At 35.9% G+C, this 19,914-nt stretch overlaps 1 protein-coding gene across 1 annotated transcript in view; it reads right to left on the reverse strand.

Moving 5' to 3' along the window:
• Nucleotides 1-3,406: 3,406 nt before the first annotated feature.
• Nucleotides 3,407-19,914, reverse strand: part of tnfrsf21 (tumor necrosis factor receptor superfamily, member 21) — a 30,705-nt gene continuing 14,197 nt past the window's right edge. The window contains exons 4-6 of the mRNA XM_088939206.1: nt 15,533-15,798; nt 8,257-8,470; nt 3,407-4,699 (exon numbers count right to left, since the gene is read on the reverse strand). Of these exons, the coding sequence (XP_088795332.1) occupies nt 4,470-4,699; nt 8,257-8,470; nt 15,533-15,798 (710 nt within the window). The 3' untranslated portion in view covers nt 3,407-4,469. The remainder of the gene's footprint in view (nt 4,700-8,256; nt 8,471-15,532; nt 15,799-19,914) is intronic.

A 19,914-nucleotide genomic window follows, 5' to 3' on the forward strand; every position in this document is an offset into this window, starting at 1 on the left:
ATCTACGGGATCTTATTGTTGAAAGGTACCGATCAGGAGAGGGGTATAAAAGAATATCAAAGGCTTTGGATGTACCATGGAGCACTGTGAAGACTATCATCAATAAGTGGAGAAAATGTGGCACCACAGGGACATTGACAAGATCAGGATGACCCTCCAGGACAAGGAGAAATCTTATCAGGGAGGCTACCAAGAGGCCTACAGCAACATTAAAGGAGCTGCAGGAATTTCTGGCAGGTACTTGTCACTCCTTGCATGTGATAACAATCTCCCGTATTCTGCACACATCTGGGTTACGGGGTAGGGTGGCAAGATGGAAGCCATTTCTCACAAAAAAAAGAACATCCAAACCGGTCTAAATTTTGCAAAAAAAGAGTGAACTTTTTGGCCTTAATTCTAAAAGATATCTTTGGTGCAAAGACAACACAGCTCATCATCCAAAGAACACCATGCTTCTGTGAAGCATGGTGGTGGAAGCATCATGTTTTGGGGCTGCTTCTCTTCAGATGGGACAGGGGATCTAGTCAAGATAGAAGGGATAATGACTAGCTCCAAATATCAGATATTTTGGCACAAAACCTGCTGGCCTCTGTCAGAAAGCTGAAGATGAAGAAGAATTTCACCTTCCAACATGATAACGACCCAAACAACACATCCAAGTCAACCAAGGAATGGCTTTGGATACTGCACATTGATGGTGGTGGAGGGGAGTCCCCATTACACGTAAAGCTTTTTGAGTGGAGTGTCCAGAAAAACGCTATATAAGTGTAAGCAATTATTATTATTATTATTAGGATGGAAAATGTCTGACATGATTTATCTTGATTTCTGGCTTTACATCAGAAAAACCTACAATTTCAATAAGGGTGTGTAGACTTTTTATATCCACTGTATGGCCTATTATTATTAAAGATGTAAGTAAAATGTTTTTTACATATGGTTTCAATTCTATTACCTGCCATCAGTGGTATGCAAATAAAACACTTCCTGTTCTGAAGAGGCAGCAACACTATGAGGCTAACTCTTTTGTGTTGCAGTACACAGGCACAGTACTGTAATTGTACTTCTGTCAAAGCCAAACTTATAAAGGTCAAACTTACAAAGCAATTTGAACTCCTAGAAGAATTAAAAAATTCTTATAATATAGTTAATTTACTCTGTAAAATAATTTATAAATTCCTTACAAGTTAAAATCATACATGACTAAGACACCTGTCATATGGGTAAATGTTCAATTGCTGCCATAATATTAGAAAATTAGCTAGTGGTGTCTTTTAATTTCATATATATTTTAACTTGCAATTTTTTGTGCCTTGAAATAAACAAAATGACTGAAAATAAGGCCTAAGCTTTGTGAGGACAGTATATGATGAATTAATGGCAGGAATATTTTCAAACTTTTTAAACAGAAGTGTGACTAGTCAAGTTTAGTAACTGCAACTTAAACATACTGTACAAAATCCTTTATGTTGTCTATTTTCCTTCTGTACTATTCTGTTTGTTTTAGTACTTTTTTTCTAAAAATGAAGCAATGAAATACATTCATTTTAGAGATCCCTGTAACAAATGATTACAGAAATTTGGCATTTTGGACAAAAAATAGGCTTTTCGATCTGTGTGGATTTTCCAACTCTCCATCTATCCGTTTCTTCCAGTTCACAGTGGAGTTGGAGCCTATCCGGCAAGCAGAGGGCTCAAGGCAGGATGCACCCCTTATTGGACGCCCGTCCATATATTTCCCAGCGAATGCTATTTAGTACATTATGCCATCATTTAAGGATTTATTGAAGTCTGTTTCTCATACACATCTATATTAAAAATCACAAAACAAATGTCTCAATGGGACTTTGTAAGCCAGTAGTTTCAATCAGCCAGGTAAACCGCTTAAACAAACAGATGATAGATGTACCTTTTAGTGGAACATTTAGAAATGCATATAGTATGTTGGCTTTTTAGAAAAACAGTTTGCAAAGTCAGATACATGCCTCCTCTTTAGAGCCAGTGAGGACTTGAAGTGCGCGAGTATTTGAGGGGCACCGCTAAAAGGCTATTGGGACACCCTCGCTGACGTCACCCGCTGGTTTCACAGCTCACGGTGAATATGCTTCCTGTTGTTGTTCTCTTCCAGCGGCTAAGTGCATGTCGGCAGTTATTTTCTTTATATATATTTTTTTTCATTCTTGCAGTTTGATTAAATTGAATTTCATCTCGTCTATGCCTGCACAAAAGTAGTTTCCAATTATATTGAGCAGGCTCGACTCAAATGGCCGAAGTAATCTAAACTTAATCTTGGTTTAATCAAAGCTTTATACTACTAAATACATTTCATCTCGTCTTTCTCTGTAAATAAAAAAGACAGTAAGAGGAACATAACTCGGTCATTCAAAGTAAACTAAATAAGGTAAACCTCAAAGCTTTGTACTATGAAATATTTGTATATTAAATATTCTACAGGTATGTACAAAATACACGACAGGTAAACGATTGTTCATCAGTGAATTGGGTTGACGTAATAAAAGCTTTATATCAAAACTTTGTTCCTAGAATACAGTATGAATCTAAAGTAGCCTAATTAAATTTTGTTTTTACATAAAATATATGTAAAAGAGTTTTAAAACTGTAAAAATGTTAAATGGTACTAACACGTGAATATTTTATTCTCTGTGGTAACTTTCTCCACTTTGATAGGCTAGAACATGAAACGTCACCATTCCGCAAAGAAATTCCGAGGTTTGATGTGGACTTCAGAGAAGGGCGCATTAAGGGCAATAGTGAGCTCCCTTGTGAAACACAAATTTAGAAATGGGACACCCTAAGCCCTTGCAGACTTGAGCGGGGACGCGCATATGAAGGGCGCAAAACCGCAAGTGTGCATATTGACACACGGTCCGTGATGCACTTGCACAGAAACCAATCGGATATTTTTTCTTAAAATACTGATTTTGGCACGGTCAAAGGTTAACAAATTCATCTACCAATGCCAAAGTTGAAACTACATAATAAATAATCCAGGGTCTTAGACCACTAAACAGATTTTTCTTAAATTTTGATTATTAAAATTATTAATTTATAGTAATGATAAATGTAACAATTACATGATTTTGAACTGTTTTGGCTACAAAAATACTAGATACAACTGTTCTCAAATACTTGCAAGATATCAATGGAAATTATCTTATAAACTGCTAGTGTGTCAGAGAAAAGCCAATTTAAACGAACAGTACTATTACTATTCCCTGATGTGATATGCAATGGAAATTTTTTAAACATTTTTCCTTGGTGAAACTGACACAGAGGATGGATGATAGAAAAACTTCTCCTTCTTTAATGTGGTCCTTAAAACCTCCACACAATATATACATGCATACCATTTGCATTGATGAAGTATAAGGAGTCGCCAGAACTATTATGACAAAAGTTTGACCTTTAATTGGTTTGATGTAACATGTTACAATAATAATCTCATTATCTGTTACAAGGGTTAAGTATTAAAAGAATATATGGTGCAAACCAATCCTCAGTAAGAAACACTTCTCACACATACTTCAATAAACTCATAATAGGCTAGAAAGCAAATCTATATTTCTCTTCAGTGAGTTCAAGAGTAATTTGTTTTTGCCCCTGAGGGCAAATTAATGAAGTCAGTAATATCTCAAGTCATCATACCATTCCTATAGTTTCAAGAGTAAGACTGGTTTACCTTGATATACAGTATGACTGGTTCTACAGAATGAAACTCGTATCATCAATATCTTCACCAGAAGCAGGCATTTTTAAACACTGACCTGCAACATTTTATATTTCAATACTAAATACTTCTTGATGCCTTTTGAAGTGTGATAAGGAAAGATATCAGGTGTACCTTTTTTTGAACAGTAAAGTAATACAATGCAAAAGTGTGCTAGTCTAATTCAAGTAGTGTATCTTGAATGAGAACCTTTTGTTATATTAAATTATTAACCCAAGAAGTAATCATCTTGAATGCCCATCAGATTTTGTGAAACATTGCGCTGTACAACATACATGTATAAACTACAAGAATAAAAAAAAGATAATACAAAATGAACAAATATGACATTAGTGAACAGCACTTCAAGGAAACACTGGCAACTGAAGCAGAGTTGACCAGAGTACCTTAATATTTTAAACATTTTTAAAAGTGAGTGCATAAATTATTTTACATATCATTAGTCTTAAACAATAACATATATATTTAAATGTAGACCTTGTCTACATTTGTCTGAAGAATGAGAACACTAATAAAATGTACAGTAGGAGAACACTTTGTCAAAGCTACATTGATGCAAGTGCAAGGTATATTTTAATGTGCACATTAAGAAGTAATTGCCCCAAGAAAAAAAACCTTCAGGCTGTCACATGTTCCAGGCTGTACTTGCACATGCAATATTGCCTTTTATAACCTCACCAGCTTGGGATAAGAACAGGACAGGAGTTCTCTGGCCATGCGCCTACAGGAGGTCAGGCAGATGGCTATACACAGAGTCTAAAAGCTTTTGGCTGGCCTCCTGGCTCTTGACACCAGCGATCTCAAAGAGTTTATCCAGCTTGTCCTCAGCTGATGGAATCTCCTCAATTATGTGCAGCTCCTCCGGGTTCAGAATATGCAGCATGTCATCAAAGATGGGCTGTAGGTCACATGGGTCCAGGCGGATTTGGCGCAGCACTGTGTCCTTCTTTTCTGGAGGTAGAGAAATGCACACGAGATCAGGATGGGAAAGAAAAAAAAACTAAGTCCTACAAGTTACCACCATCCTGTTAATTCCCTAAACAGCAAACCTCATTAGAAATGTGCCTCCAATCAAAATACTGCTGTAAAACTTTCTTTCCCTATAGTATTGTACTGCTACCATATTGAAATCGGTCTTTTGCCATTTAAAGAACTCTATGATGTGGCGAAATTTAGAACCCTGTACATTAGTTTCTTTTTATTTCCACTGGATTTGTTTTCCACTGGAACATATTAACTGTCACCTGCTATAATGAAAGTACAGCTTAATCCCTTTATGTTAAAAAATCAGTCAGATAAAAGCAGGCAACCGATCTGTTGTTTGAAAGTGACTAGATCAACTCATGGAATGAATTTGTGATATTCCCCAACAGATGGACATTAGAATATCTGATTGGTACTTCTGTTCTTATACTGTGTATGGGTATGTATGCCCTTTCACATTCTGTGGTTAAATATATGTTCTATGCTTGTATTGACATTTATGGAACCATAACAGATTAAGCAGTGCCATAAAGCCCCGCAAAAATGACTACATTTACAGCATAGCAGAAGATAAGATTTTTTTTCTCTCCAGAAAGGACTAATATGAGAATTTAAAAAAATCACTGAACTGAGATGTAACTTCAAGAAAAATTACTGAATAATGTTTCAGGTCTAGAGTGCCAGTGTCGATGTCTGCAATGGGATACAGTTTATTGTTGCCCAAATTGCAAACAATTAATAGTAAAGACTGTACAAATATGGTTAGCACCAACATTGCTCCATATAGTAAATAATTAAAATAATACAAAGAAGAATTAAAATACTTACAATTATATAATATTACAATTATATAATTAACTATAATATAATTAAGTGTGTTTATAACTAGAGGGCTTTAACAATGTATATTTTTTCAATACACATCTTTTATTTCAATAACTTTTAAATACTGTTTTACTACTGTTTTATTTTTAGAAACGTAAAAGCAGAACATGCATTTCTATTGTGCAAATTTCACCTTTCAATGCCTTCAAAAGCTGACACAATTGAATAAAATGTGCTCTGAAGCTCAGTCTTTAATGACTCATTTGAGTCAAAATGACACTTTGACTGTAAGCAGTGTAATAATGTGCTGAGAAATCGTGTTATACTTCTGAGGTGAAAATTACTATAATAAAAGAACAGTAATTATTACTATTATTCTTTTTAATTCTTTTTTTTTTTGGGGGGGGGGATTAAAAATACAGTGTGCAGTGTCATGAGAGTGATGTCACTTGTATTATCACTTTGCATGCTGATCTGATTAATGCTGGGATACGAATCCCCCAAGGAAAATGTGTTTGCTGCTGTAAGCAGTGCTCGTGATCCAGTAGATGGCATTCTTCCCACTTGGCCATACTTTCCAGACCAATGCCCCAGTAATGCATCAGTAACATTCCACTGTCCTTCATATACAGCATGAAACTGATGTCTTGACTACTTGGTCAATGCCAATGCTCTTTTTGAAAGAGTACAGTTGGTAACCCTTATCTCCTGGATAAATTATACTTTGAGCCTAAGCAATTTGACCTTCCTAAAGTTAACTTATTAATTTAATTCAATGTGTGAAGTGCTTTCTAATTTCTCTACCTGAACACTGAAACCCCTGCAGTACAGTGGGGCTGCTGGCACATAACGGATGCCATATCACCCAGATGGTAAACGGTGAATGAAAGAGTCCTCTCCTATATGTAAAATAGTTTGGGATCATGTGGCATGTAAAGCACAATACAAATGGAATTAATATGAATGTTACTGAGTTCAATTTATAATAGGAAAGGACTGCATGAGCAAAGTAAATGTGCATTACCCAACTTTTACCCAACTCTTTTGTATTAATTAATCATTAAAAATTTAAGCTTCTGAATATAACAAAGAAAATAAGTAGCAATACATTGAATTCATAATAAAGAGATGGTTTGGCTTGTACTGTAGTAATAATTGAGGTTTTATGTTAATCATGCTCAGTACCTAAATAAAAATCCCTACATGCCTATAGAGGGCACTAATTCCTTGGGAACCCAACAGAAAAAATTGCTACTGAAAAATGCCATAGATACACGGTAATTGGTATGACGTCTAAATACTAAAATCAATGATGTCTTTGTGAAATACTGCAATTCCTAGACTAATGAGTTAAATATTTTGTTATACAAGCAGTATTATATGACATGTAGTCTGCTAATGGATTTACTTCAACAAAGTATCCAGAAGACATTATTCTGGTGAAAAAAGTTTGATTCCTAAAATCACCCCGCCACAATGTGTATGACTTGAACAAGTCACATGTGTCTTGCAGATAAAGCAGGCATGACATTAAACCGGAAGGTCGTGGGTTCAAAACCAAAGTGGTGCATTGCTCTTGCATTATTGATCAAGGTTATTCACTTAGATTGCTTCAGTAAAATATCCAGCTGTATAAATGAGTACAAATGTAACTTGCTTAACATAAAAGCAACAACCAAAACAAATAGTTATAATTTTTTATTGATTCTCCATTTTTGAATTAGTCTTGTCCATATAGGACTTTCCACCTTTACTAATTTGTTCATTATATTTTTAAAATTTCAACCTAAGAACATAAAATTAGAAACAGAAATTACTCATTATTAAAAAAAAACACTCTTCAGTAATTTACAGAGATTGCTTAATATGACTTCTATGTGGACTATAAATACATTTCTTTACCCAGATGCTATTTACACACTTTTCACAATATTTTAATTTTTTACAGTAGTTTATGTAAAAACTCAATTAATCATAGTGAATATACTGCAAAGGAAGCTAATCAGTATTAATCTAATAAAAATATAAAAAAGAAGATTAAAAAATATTTTCTCGGCACAGAATATTGTTCAGGATTATGGGTTTCTTCACCTCAAAAAGGCTTTAATAAATCAGGATTTTCTGTGTCATAAGCACTGTGTTCAATAGTTTCAATATTGGAAGGCAGTCAGAATTCCCTTTACGCATGACACTAAACACAATTGGCTGTGATAAGCTGACCACTGTCATGTATACAGTATATTAATGAAACATCACATACAATGATTCAATGATCATGGCTGCTTTGTTATTGTAAAAAACAAAAAAGGGTATAATTACTATATATACTATATACTATATTCTTCCTTATGGGAATCGGCAAAAGGAACTCCTCTTTATTTCAGTGCTGGTGTGTTTGACTGTATTAATAGTAACAGAAATCTGGTGATGCCATTTAAGCAATTTTATTTTATGAATTTTAAAAATATAACAACCTTCAAGTTTTCTGTGTAAGAAACCATATAATTCCACATTATCACCATTTGTAAACGTATTTTAATTTGCATACCTTTGATTATGAAATCAGTCAGTTAGAAACAATGTGCATATGTAAAGAAGTGGCAATCAGCTGTTTACTATCAATAGTATGGGGAGCTCTGTAATATTTTAGTGATAAGGAATTCTAATTGTGTGTATTGAACAACAGGTTACTCACATACCTTTGGTTATGAAAGAACCTGTTCTGCTGAGGGCTGAGTTGTTGCTTGAAGTGGAGTCACAGCGCAGAAGAGGTTCGGATTCGTCAACAAAGAATCCCTTGGTCCTGTCCACAGGAGAGTGCTCCACTACAACACCCATGGACTCTGAAGGCTTGTGGGTAGGGCTGGGGCATTGGGCTACATTCACAGAGGTCATCAGATGGTTCAGATCAAACTGAAAAAAAAGCACAGAATGCAGGGAGAAACGAAATCACCTTAAAATGTAAAGTTTTAAAATAACCCAATTTATAAACCACAGGGATCTTTTATTTATGGGACACCATGTTAAGGAGCCCTGAACCACCGACAGCTATGCCCTCAATTTTCTCCATTTTACGTCAACATGTTATACAAGCAAAATCTATGAAAGAGCTCTGTAGATTTACAGAGGAAGAGAATGTGCCACCCACATGCCACATGGCTTGTATCAAACTCCCACATGTTCTAATATTATGCATAACTGTAATCTAAATTGAGTTAATTGTAATAATTGGGCAGTGTAAAGGGCAAAAGATTACTAAAAAATAAGAACTGAAACAGAAAAAATTCTATTTCTTTACTCGAGTAAGCTATCTTATTAGAGACATACTGGTATCGATGTGTAAAATTCACTCTGATTTCTGTGTCTCATACACCGCAGCCAGAGGTTATTGCTGTAGCCTGTCAAAGCAGACTCCACAGAGTATCACTTAATTTAAAAGGTTTATGTCAAAGGAAAGGCCTTGTTATCTGATTGTTTAATCAGAGGTATGCAAACTAAAATTAAGTCATCTTATTAACACATAGAAACATTATGTGGATATGTAAAGCAATGGCACTTTTCTACCAATACTATGGGGAGATTTGCAAATTTTTAATTATATGAAGTTACTATTTTACCATCGGTAATAATAGGACAGGGAGACTTACTCCTCTTTTGTCTTTTCATCAGGGCCCTGTTATTTCTGCCTTTTTTTCTTTTTTAATCTGTTTTAGTTTGTTCAAATACTGTGTTTTTTATTTGTATTGTTATATACGGAAAATTATTTAATCCTAAAGTGGTCATAGTTGTATGTTTAGTTTAAAGTTCCAACTCTACATAATCTCAAAATTATGTATAAATGACATAAAGGCAATTGCAAAGTGATGTACACCTTGATAGTCATGGCTATTTTTATTTAATTTCAAACTTTAACTAATATGATCTTTATACATTCATACAATACTTAAAGTCAAGGAGAATGTGTATATATATTTTATTTCTTACTATGTTGTAAATGTATAGTAGAATATTAAACAGTACATCTGGAAAATTAAATAAAGCATGTATCTGATTCCATTAGTGCGACAAAATGCAAAGCTGTACTTAAATGTACCCTAGAAACAATAGCGTACGACAAGAAAATGACCACTCATAAAAATAATGACCAATACTCATAAAAATGATTCAGGATGTCCATACAACATGAAGTCATCTAATATCATCATAGGTCATCTATAAATATTAACAAAGGCATGTTCTATAGATGACTCTAGTGGCTAAGAATGCAACACATTTTTAAAGGTCAGAACCACTGAACAGTAGAGAAACTCCAGTACAATTAGCTGAAAAAAAATGTAAGCAATATCCTAAATACTGAAAACCCTAAAAACAAGAACAGACTCAAACTGAATAATCCTGCCAACAAATATGGCTCATTTAGTTATGCATGTTAGGCAAGGCTAAAACTGACCTATCAAGCATCAGCCACTAATGCAAAACAAAAAAGCTTTACAATGATTTTCTGTGGTTTCCCACGGAGACTGTCACTGTATTTTACCATGGTGAGGCAGCAGTGGCAGATGAATTAATTGGATAAGTGTTGAAAGGTTACAAGATACATTCACACATGACTGTGATTAAAGGAACTTTGGTATATAAAAGGCTTTATGCCATTAGGTAGTGGTTGGCCTTTAGAAGAGTAATACCATACAACTGACTGGACCTTAGCTGTGGACCCCTGGTTGTGGTGTTTGTATTGCAAGGAACTGACTCATTACTGGGTGGAGTAAACTGATAAAGATCTAGATTGGTGAGGTTGCTGTGTGGAATTTACACATCACTTGCTCAACTGCCTCAATCCAATAGATCCCAATACACATGCCTCACTAAGCAGGGAAGTGCCTATGATAAGACCAGAGTGGCCCATGACTGTTTTGGGGGTAGCAGAGGAGGTCCCGGGAGGAAAAGGGGTAGGAAATCCAAGATTGGAGACCAGATACTTGTTATTACCAAAGTACGGGGGGAGCACACACTAATCCCAGTGTGCGCTGAGCTTGAGTAAGCTTGAGTATGGTCATTTCGATTATTTGTGCTCAGACAACCTATTAGGGTTATAAAAGTATAACCCGCTTTATTACACTTTACAAAAAGAGAGACTTTAGTCTCCTCCACTCTTCCCCAGAACAGTCACCAGGTTAAGAAAGGTTCCAGGGATTCCAAGGAGAAATCCAGGCGTGTTTAAAGGAGTTGGCATCAAGACACTTTTCAGATACATTTTACCATCTTGGGGACTGCTTCATCTCTGTTTCAATACAAAAGTGTTAAAGTGTATACAGTAGGTGGCTGTTTGTTCTACAGTATGCATGGTTAGCTACTCTGCTCCTGCCAAAATGAAATATTAATCATATGTATTTGCTAAAAAAATGCTTTATCAGTTGCTGATTTTCCTCTCTTTCTCACACCCAAAGGAGGCTCCACAGCTGAAATGTTGTGTTTCTCTTCTTCTCTTTTCAGCATGTAATACACCTTTACTTGTTCCTTTGCAGCCTGTGCATGCAGAAACACCTACCTTTTACTAACATGAACAGTTTTGAATATTATGTTAAAGTTCACAAAAAGACGTAAATAAAACTAAGAGTAAAGTAGTAACTTTGTTTTTATTTTTATTGTATGTGCAATTACATTAAAAAAGCCAAATGCAAATAAGGAAAATGTCTATGTTTAGGATGTCCTTCCATGATGCATTTGCTTCTGTCTTTAGGGTAATGGTCATGAAATAAACTAAAGCAAGGTATTGTAAACGCTGTTCCTTAGATACACTTCTTTTTTAACTTTCCTTATGTGTCAGCAGGCTGGAGACTTTGTTTACATCAATGTTAATTCTATTACAAAAAGGAGTCTTACGCTGACTCATTGAAAGAACAGGTTATTACAATGATCAGCTAAGCAGTAGGGAACATGCTAAGCCAATTAAGGACATCTTAACAAAGGCATATTCTTTCTGACTTGTATCAGAGTGGTATTCTAGTAGTACCTAGAAGGATCAGATACTTAAATGATTATATACTTAAAAGTGCTTCCCAAGTTCAATAACTTATTAGCATTCTATAATTGTTTAGTGTAATTGTGTAAAAATTGCCAGTTATTGTAAGGTTCCAGCACTTTTCACCCTGTATTACAAAAAATATTTTAAATTATGATCAACTGTGAATATCTGCAGCACCACGTGGTACTCAGTCTAGATTTATAGTCACATTGCCTAGTACAATGCACAAAATACTGCTCTAATTACTGTATTTTGTAATTGAAATAAAAAAGAAAAAAGCTTTGATAAGTATTTACAAAGAAAGATTACAGACACTTAATCTTTTAAGTAAACATGAAAAATAAATAATGTTGAACCCTTTTGCAATATTTTGTTTTGTAAACTTCAAACTCAAATGTTCAAACTTTTATGAGTAAAAGAAGTTAAATCTGTTTTCACCCCCATTACTACGGCAAACCTAAATTACTTTAGGTGTGCAAAATGTCTTTGTCAAGTTGCATAATTTATTGAACTCCATCTGTGAAATAATAGTAGTTCAAATGATTTTGGTACAAATATGCCTGTCTCTATAATGGTCTCTCGGCCAGGTAGTAAATTTCAAGCAAAGATTAAATTATAAAGAACAAATAGCTGTCAAAACAACTCAGGGATAATATTGTAGAAAGCAAAGATCAGGAGAAGGGTTTAAATAATTTCAAATAGCCTGGTCATACCTCTGAGTACACTGAAATGGATCATTAAGTAGTGTAAGGTGTATCATACCATCCAGATGCTGCCTAGATCAGGCTATCCCTCTAAACTGAGCAGCTGAGAGAGGACAAAACTAGTTAAATCTCCATTAGGCCAACAGTAACTAGATGAGATGGGAGTAATGTCCATCAGTCAACAATATCACTCCATGAAGGTGATTTAGTAGAGTGGTAAATTCATCTCAAATTAAACATGAAGTTTGCAAGAAAGCATTTAAGAGATACAACAAACAAATGACAACATGTTTTGTTTTAAAATTGGAACTTTCTGGTCTAAATGCAAACAGGTACATCTGGGACATTCCCGCTGGTATATTCCTGCTGTCAAGCATGGTGGCAGCAACATTGTGTTTTTGAGCTGCTTCAAATATTGGTCAAGACAGAAGAAAATGAAGCAAAGTCCTTTCACCCTGAATATTGACTCAAGGAGGTGATGTCATGTTCCACATTCCTTCTCTAGAGGGCACTCCTACCCTTTTCTGTTATCAATTAGGTTCTATTATTTCCCGGTGTGTCTTGTTTGTATTTTATAAGCCTAGCGTCTCCGCAGTTCCTGGCTCAGCTTTGGAAGACGGACGTCTGAAGGCCTGCCTACCACCAGGCATGGAGGAAGCCTGAGGGCATAGGCCTTCATCCCTGACGTCCTAACCTCTGAGCCCAGGGCTCGGAGCGCCTGGTCCCGTTATGCTTTTATCTCACTGTGTTCCTGGTCTTGGTTCCCCTTCCTGGGGATTTTAATCTTGGATGGATCTCCCAGCTTTTGGATTATGGACTGCACCCTGACTACCCCTTTTGGACTTCCCTGGATTTGGTTGCCTTAGCACCGGGCACCGGATCACCACAGTCACCACCCCTTGTCAGTCATCCCGTCCTAACCCTGCTGTGTCTTCCCTGATGTTCTATTCCAGTCACTTCCGGATAATACTATCTCGCATAGGGTCTTAAACTACGCATTTCACGGGAGTCAGAACAGGCTCCCGTGACAGGTGAATACTTATGCAATCAACATATTTTAGTTTTCGACTTCAGTTTGAGCACTCACGTTTTACAGAAGAATATTCACTATACATCATTTATAATTCAACAAAATGTGGCATCACTAGGTGGTGGTGAATACCTTTAATAAAAGGCATTATATTTATAAGTACTTCTACTTATCTACTATCTATTAGATCTGGTTGATAAAAAGTAAATAAGACAGATGTGTTGAAAATCTGATTCTAGAATTAGAACTTATAACACTGCCAAGGATGTATGACTCCTCCACATATAAATGTAAAATTCACACTAAAATACTTCTAAAATGGCAGTGGCAGCCATAGGCGCATGTGAAAGGAAGCAGAAAAGGAGTTTCAAAACTTCTTCCAAATATACTAAAATGGCTACACCAATTTCTTTTTTCAAGTCTACTCTCTTCAACTTGAAGCAGTCTTCCTCTCACCTCTGATGACAAGTGAGGTTTTTAAAGCTGATCTCAATATTCAATTATTTAATTTGCTTCACTCTGTACAAGACACAAGAGAGGGAAATCTCCAATTACAGTACACTGTGAAAACATCAAATCAATAATAATGTGAATCTGATAGGAGGCTAAAGAGCACTACAATAATGCCAGGATATAAATCGTGTATATTTCTATAGATTTATAATTGATATAGGTTTAGAGTATTGCAATTTCATCTGGGTCACTTCCATTTATATATCAATTTAATAGGAACAAGTAAAGGTTTATTACAAGCTGAAAAGAGAAGAAAAGAAACAACGTTTCGGCTGTGGAGCCTTCTTTGGGTGCCTTCTTGAACTATTGTATATCAACGTAATTGTTTATAAACCACTATTCTGTCAAGCTTTGTAACTTCCATCATTAAGAATGTGTAAGATTCTAACAGATTAATTACTTATAATTAATAATGTAAAAAAGTTGTTATAAGAAAGTACTAAAAGAACATAGACAGGGTCTCATTATGGTTTTTTTTGGAGATCGAAGTTAGCATTGGGACATACAAGTTTTATCTAGCCAGCACATTTTTTGAATACTTGAGTACAACATGTACCCTTTATACTGTAATGTGCTGCCTTCAATATCCAGTCCAATAATTGGCATCCATGTTTATTTACAGTGATCCATTACAAGTACGGACAGCAAGTCTATTAGTGATTTCATAAAGATAAAGTCATTATTAAGAGGTGCTGACAAGCACGCTCTGTGTCAGTGTAGTATTATTAAGTGAAATGAGAATCCCAAGTAAAAACAATGAGGCTTTAATATATAACCTTGTAGAAATAAGGACACTCTGAAATATTATCTCATGTCTAGATGAGAATAAAAAAGAACAACTTGCTCTTCAAACACTATTGGAGAAGAATGATCTACCTGTATTTTTATGGCAGATAGAGTACATACAGTAAGACATTATGCAGAACATCACTATTCTCTGAGGCAACACTACAACTAAACTGATATTAAACAGGTTTTTATATTTTGGAGTTGTTACGACTGATAGAGTAATCTGCTCACAGACATTTAATATATTAATGGAGTATTATTAAATGACAGCATTAAACATCATGCTTATACAAGTGGTGTTAACATGCAAATTACATGATCAAAAGCACCTGACTTGCACGAACTCAGAAGGATTAATTAAAGACAGTATTAATAAAAACTACCCAAAAAGCAATCAGTAAACACAGGATTCACATAGGTTTGTGCTTTCTAGTATGCAATGAGGTATAGACAGAACTGGCTTGCTCAGAGATAAGCTAATGACCGACTTGTAGCAAAGGTAGCCATTCTCTGCAATCCTGGTGACCCCCAGTCAACTGTGGAGACAGCCACTGAAACAAGATGGTGTGGCCAACAGCCTTTCTTCAACTTTCTAAAGAACTAACTGTGGGACAGGATTATATTTAATTTAGCCAAATTTACTAATTAGTGTATCAGGTCAGGCCTGAGCTTGATTTTGTGCAAAATGCTATTTTCATATTTCAATATGAAATAATTGACTAAATATTGCTCCATTACTGAAATGTGAGCTCCTTCATAGTTATTTTCTTAGATCCACACTGCTCATGCATCCATAAATATAGAAGAGAATGAATAGCAGAGATCAATGAACTACAATGGACCAAGCACCAACATAAACTATTTTGCAGAGAATATGAATTCAGTTCAGAGATTAGGTCAATCTTGATGCTTACCTGAGGATTATCTTCCATCACGCCCCGGATCTTTTCCACCACATCATTGCGCCGGTGCCTTCGAAGGGCATTAATAAGTTTGGCGAGATTGGCATCAGCATCTCTGATAGTCCAGTGTTGCAAAGCAGCATAGGCCCGCTCGTGGTCTGCAGTGTACCCATTAGAGAATGCTGCCACCTCCCGCTCAGTTGCGTTTGCCAGATATTGGTACATGTCAATCCACTGGCTACCCATTTGCGCCGACACCAATTTAAGGATATCCACACCTGGAAATGGACAGCATGATCATAATGACATACTTGTTTATTTGTTTAAGAAAAAAATACACAGCAAAAAATATTGCACTGTCCATAGTATAACATATACAACATACTTCATGGGAGGCAAAAATTTCTGCTTGACACTACAGGACACAAGAACACTGAATAGCCAATAAAATATGTGTCTACTTTGCCACTTTCTCTTTTCTCTTGTGCTGGATATTTGACCTGATTTTCATCAATTAAAGGTTTCTTTTTTGGATATTTTCTCCTCTCTACCTATTGATGCAGATTTAAAATTTTCTGGCATGGTCTTTCAGCTATCAAAAAAGTGGTTCCAGGATTCTTGCTCATTTAGAGGCTTTGCAGTCATGACTATTATAAAAGTGAACTGTCCTGCAACAATGACTGAGAGAACCATGCTGGTAAATGAACAAGACATCTCTGTTCATCTTTAGATATCTTTTTGTAATACAGCACAATTCCTTGTAACAGTTTCATATGCTCTTTGTTTGACTGCATCATTTTTTTCACAGAAACTCCATTCATTCTGCATCTACTCAATGTCTCAGTAATGACCTATTCTTGTGCACCTATCGCAGAAAACACATAATAATGTAAAGTCAGTCTGAGGGGAGGGTTGTGCTATTTTTCCATTTTCTGGACCATGCTCAATTTTAAAATGGTGATGTATATGTCTTTCTCTGCATAAACTGAACCTTTTTTCAATATTGTGCATAGTTCTATGCAGTCACAGCATATGCATGGGTGATATATGGTAATGAAATGAATCTAGATACAATGGGTAACACCTGGCTAGTGCCGATATTTCCAGCTTCAAAGCAAGGAGGAGTTTGCTGAGATGTAGTGCTCCCAGATTCAGTGATCAAATCATAAAGTCTATGTTGGTTTAGCTTAATTAAGTTCTGGGTAAATGATTAAGTGTCAAGTAAAAACAAAAAACCTCCTTGTTGCTGATCATGCATAAATACCAGACTGGAGATAAGTATTTGAACCTTGTTAAGAGAGTTTGCTCATTTTTAGGGAACTCTGGATTTCTTTGTGAAGAAGCCCCTGGTTAAAAACAGCCTCTCCTGGTTAGTGAATGGATTTTTAGAATAGGGAGATAGGTTCCCATTCATTTTGTGGCATCCAGGTATGCAGAGAGAGTTTTAACCGCAGGTGGTATTCTGTTTGGTTTAGAGGCAGCTTTCTCTTTTTTGGCCTTGTGTGTTGTTTAGTGTGGGTATTCATTGTTAATAAATATCTAACCCAGTGTGCCTGAATTATTACTATTTTCACCTAGGCTGTGCCAGAAAATGAAGAACTCACGTGCCTCTAACTACACAAACCGCTTGGGTATATTCCTGGCAAAGATACAGTATTTGCAAGTTCGCGGTTTAAATATGATTATTTAATTTACGTATTGATATATCCATTCTGCTAATTTCTGATTTTCTCCATTCTCATACCCAACTATTTGTAACAATATAGATTTGCAAAATTAAACAATTAATTGAGCACAACACAGCTGCAGCTGCTTCCAAAGCCTGAAAACTATGGAATTGTGTATTCATTTGTAAACAAAAAGAAAATCACCTTCCCATACTGCATCTGCTCACCATATCAGTCCCTTTCAAACACAATGCTCTAAGCCACCTGTTACACCACGCCCCCCAGGAGCGCTCCTGGGTTCCTGAGAAGGACATTTTGGATCCTCAATTGATTACCGATTTCCGCCGGCGTCTCTCCAATCGATCCTCTAGGGCGCCAGGAGCCACCAATGGGGAGGGGGGTAATGTTACACCACGCCCCCAGAGGACTCGTCATTCCACCTTGCATTCCAGCACGGTTTCCAATTAGCCTTTTACCCCCGCCTATTTAATGCTGCTTCACACTCTCACCTGTGCTCAGTATTAGGTTTTCCTGGCTAGAGCTACCCCCGGCTTCCTGCGATTAATTACGTCTTGGTTTTTGTCTTCCTGACCCTGGTTTGTTCTCCGACTACGTCTCCTGGTTTTGTTTTGGTACTTTGACTATTGTTCTGGCTTAGACTCTCAGCTTCCTCACGGCTTATGGCTCCGCTTCTGATTTTGTACTTTCACACCGGTTTGTTTCCCTTCGGCTTTCAGACCTCAGACTGTTTAATCGGCTAGGCCTCTGAAGTTCGTCCTGATTATTCTGCATAGGGTCCTCATTAATATTCCATAACACCACCTGAGAGTATCAGGGGTTTAGTGATATGAAATTTACACAAAAAAACCTCTTTTGTTTAACATAATATTCTAGTTCTCTTGAAATAATAACATGTGTTAACAAGACCTAACGTCACCTACCTGTAGATTTTATTTAGATTCTGTCAGAGACCAGAGATATTATTCTATACTGTAATTTAATGATATAGTGGTTTAGCAGGGAATTTATTTTGGGGCAGTTTCAAACCTTTAATTACAATTTAGAGCAATGCATGAATGTGATGTTTATTTTTTTGTATTATTGTTTCATTCAAAGTATTATTTGGCAAACTATTTTTAAATTTGAGGACATTTTCTTCTACATTCTGCTCAAATGCCCTATGGTGAGTTAAAAATTATTATTTAATTTTCCTGGACATTTCTTTTGCCATGCTTATAATACCTGATGAGCCACACAGCTCATTTCCCTGATGATGTGGCCGTTCTGGGCTAAAATAGCTGTGATTTGACTGGACAGGAAAAGTAGGTCATGGGTAAATTACCTTAACCAACCAAAAACTAATAAATGATAATCATCATCATCATCATCATCATCTATCCAAAACCACACCCAGCTAACAGTAAATGCCCTTATTCCAACACACTCTTTTTTAGGAGCTTTGAAGGAAGTGGAAATTTCTAAACTGCAAGGCTGGGTATCAACTACATTATGAAGAAATGCGTCACAAGACCTATGTAGGTCAACAAACCATTTTGAACAGTATGGGAGTTTTGCCTGCTATTTGTCACAGCTCATTATATTACAGAAAAGGGAGATGAAAGCACACAGGCAGGGGTCTAAAGAGGCTACTCACTATGTTTCCCTCAGAATGCAGTTCTCTGAAGCTAAAAGAAGCCTACATGAAAAACTGGTACTTTACAATACCGTTTGAAAAAAAGATGTTTCAAAACACAATTATTTCCAATTTGAAGTCAATGTAATTCAGTAAAATTCAATTTTACATCTGAAAAACAATGCTGCTGAATGATTAATTTTTCTTGTTATTTTTAATTATTAGAATAAAATATTAAAGCATCATAAAAGTAATAGTTTTTATTTCAAATATTGAAGACAACTAATGATTTTTTAAAATAGAATCTGTTAGATACACAACTCTGTTGCAACTGGTGGTGATCATCAGACATACATCTGGATAACATAAAAAACCTCCATCCACAGGAAAACTGCAAGCTGAAAGCTCCATGCTTGTTGATGTGATTCCAGCGGTTAGAAAGAAGCAGCTTATGGCAAACAAAAACATGCCATCTAATACTGGGGCTTTAACTTGTTATACTGTAGGTGGGAGAATTTTGATTTTCTTCATAAACTTTGATTGCATCTAGGTCATTTATACTGTTGCAGAACACTACTAATTAATTACTTTACTTAATTTTAATTTACCTTTGTACACATCTAGACAGCTGGGCATTTTATTGGAGCTATGCAGGTGAAGAACCTTGCTCAAGGGTACAGGCGTCTCACCAGGGATTTGAACCAACAATGGTCCAGTCAAGTCCAGAACCCTAGCCTCTACTCCAAATGGCTGCTCGAATACACACTAGAGCTAGTAATAAGACTGATGACAGCTGATAAGCTAGGATTTAAACAAGGAGAATGTGAGTGGCCCAAAGTGCAGGCATGCACTGCAGGAAGATCTAAGATTTAAGGCTTAAAAAGAATACAAAATCTACAATAATATTTTATATTACAGTGGTGTGAAAAAGTGTTTGCCCCCTTCCTGATTTCTTATTTTTGCATGTTTGTCACACTGAAATGTTTCAGATCATCAAACAAATTGAAATATTAGACAAAGATAACACAAGTAAACACAAAATGCAGTTTTTAAATGAAGGTTTTTATTATTAAGGGAAAAAAAAAATCCAAACC

This window comes from Atractosteus spatula, chromosome 2 (assembly GCF_055471065.1).
Source record: "Atractosteus spatula isolate fAtrSpa1 chromosome 2, fAtrSpa1.hap1, whole genome shotgun sequence".
NCBI lineage: Eukaryota > Metazoa > Chordata > Actinopteri > Semionotiformes > Lepisosteidae > Atractosteus > Atractosteus spatula.